At 34.5% G+C, this 2,275-nt stretch overlaps 1 protein-coding gene across 1 annotated transcript in view; it reads left to right on the plus strand.

Moving 5' to 3' along the window:
• LOC106475430 (transcription factor Sox-9-B-like) overlaps window positions 1–615 on the plus strand; it is a 1,607-nt gene extending 992 nt beyond the window's left edge. The window contains exon 2 of the mRNA XM_013936114.1: window positions 56–615. Within this exon, the coding sequence (XP_013791568.1) occupies window positions 56–615 (560 nt within the window). The remainder of the gene's footprint in view (window positions 1–55) is intronic.
• Window positions 616–2,275: the final 1,660 nt, after the last annotated feature.

Genomic DNA, 2,275 nt, shown 5'->3' on the forward strand with positions numbered 1-2,275 from the left:
GAAACCACTCAAACACATTTTTATTCATCATACCCACGAAACTCCTCTTCACAAGTGATCAAATCATGTCAGGACACACGTCGTCCATCGTGTGCACTGGAACGTCAAAACAGCTTTTTGTCCATGTACACCCAAGAAGCCCATTCTTCATTTCAAAATGTTTCGGTCCAACAAGGTCAAGCATGCAGCCCCACGCCATTGACACCACAATCGCGTTATCTACATTATCAAGTTTCCAACAGTAATTACTCTCCTCAACAAGAATATCCAGACTCAACCATGATGGAGCATGCACTGAAAGATAGCATAACTATTTCTTATCCAGAAGTCGACTCATCAGAGCCATCGTCGTTTTCTTCCCAGTTCCCCACGGCCTATGAGTGTAATCCTAACTTCAACTTTCGGAAAGTTTATGAGAGTCAGTCATCACCTATCTTCACTGGTCAAGATTCTCAGCTAGACTCTTTCGAAGATAACTATGGTCAGCTTTCATCCAACAGAACTCCTTGCTCCCTGTACTCAAGACAAGACATTAGCACCCCTCAACAAGACACGACAGATGACACTTGTGGGGTCATAGCTGCTTTGAAGGAAACCCGGCGAATATTCTCCTAAATCTACAAACGTGGAGACATGTTGGCTTATAATACTCTAAAATTATTCGTCTGTAACATCTACTATTTCGAAAAGAAACAACGCTGTGTTGACAGAATGTTTTGTGCCTTACACTTTCCTCTTTAGAGGGCCAGCTACTGACGTGATCTAAAAATACATGAGTCTGGTATTTGTCTTCCAAAGAATTTGTGATGAAAAGACTAAAAACAGTGACATTGTAAAACCAGAAAGACTAATTCAGCCTCACATACAACAACCAGCTCCATGTTCTTGAACATTTATAATCTTTGATGTTGATCTTTGTAAGTGGTCTTTGCTCAATGAGCTAAATCATGATTGTATCTAAATGACGTCAGTGTCGCTATTTATTAGCTATTTACTGAAAATTTGCCTTCAAATTGCACAACGAAAGCGACTTTCCCATCAATTGGCAGCGAACGTGCTTACCTAGTCAGTGTCTTGAGTAATATCACGTTTTATTTACTTAGAAAACGTATTTGTTCGCCAACTTGAATAGTAAAAAAGTAACCAATTTTCAGCTTTTCCAAGTTTGACTTGAATTACAAGTTACTTTGTGTGTGTGTGTTGTTTTTTTTTTCAAACAAATTTTATTTTATTTGCTTTGATCCTTCGCGTATGTTACGCTGTTTCAACTTGAAACTTTTGTTCCAATCCAAAATATGCTGTTTGATAATTGTTGTGTTTTCTTATTATTATTACAATTGACATTTTTCGCTAAGAGGAATATTAAGAATTATCTTGAAAGTTTGCTGCTGTATTGGGAAAACACGCTCGTATGGACAGTTAACTTTATCAAATTTAATTTTTTTTTTAAATTACATATTTTCAGAATTTATTATATCTATTCAAAAGCACGAGAGAGTTTTTTTCCCTTATTGTTTTTTTCCCTTTTGTTAAACTCTACCTAAATGTGTGAGTTTAACATTGATAAGGTTATATATATATAAGAAATGACATAAGCGTTGTAGGATTAAAACGACATTTTTCTTATTGTAAATCTGACTCTGCCCCCTGGTGGCTCAGCGGTAAGTCTGAGGGTTTATAACGCTAAAAACCTGTCTTTAACACTCGCGGTGGTCATACCACAGATAGCCAATTATGTAGCTTTGTGTTTAAAAAACAAACAAAGAAAACATCTACCCAATTTCAGTTTTATTTTCAAGAATTCCTAACGCTTGCGTTATGTATTATAAATATGAGGGGGAAATTAATAAGTCCGTTTTTGTGTGTGTGTGTGTTTATGTGTGTAAAATTTCATTAAAGTGTCATCACTGAGTCTGTAAGTATTTAAATATTGATAAACGTGTTCTCCTTAGCTTATTTGGTAATTACGAGGAATTCCAATGCAAATGAAAGCAAATTTGCATTAGCATATGATATATATTGCCAGTGAATCAAGGTATGTTAATTATAAACATATAACTCAGTGCTCAGAACCACTTTAAATAAGATGTTTTAAAAGATATAGAATTTATATATATATATAGGGTGTTTTGTCATTTAAGAAATAAAAATTATATTTCTTTAAAAGTTATTCACATCAATTTGTATATCATTTCTAGAGCTTAGATGCATTATAAATTCGAAGACGCCACACAATATTTCATTGAATATCTGGTATTTTTTAAACTTGAAGTGA

This window comes from Limulus polyphemus, unplaced genomic scaffold (genome assembly GCF_000517525.1).
Source record: "Limulus polyphemus unplaced genomic scaffold, Limulus_polyphemus-2.1.2 Scaffold8567, whole genome shotgun sequence".
NCBI classification, from domain to species: domain Eukaryota; kingdom Metazoa; phylum Arthropoda; class Merostomata; order Xiphosura; family Limulidae; genus Limulus; species Limulus polyphemus.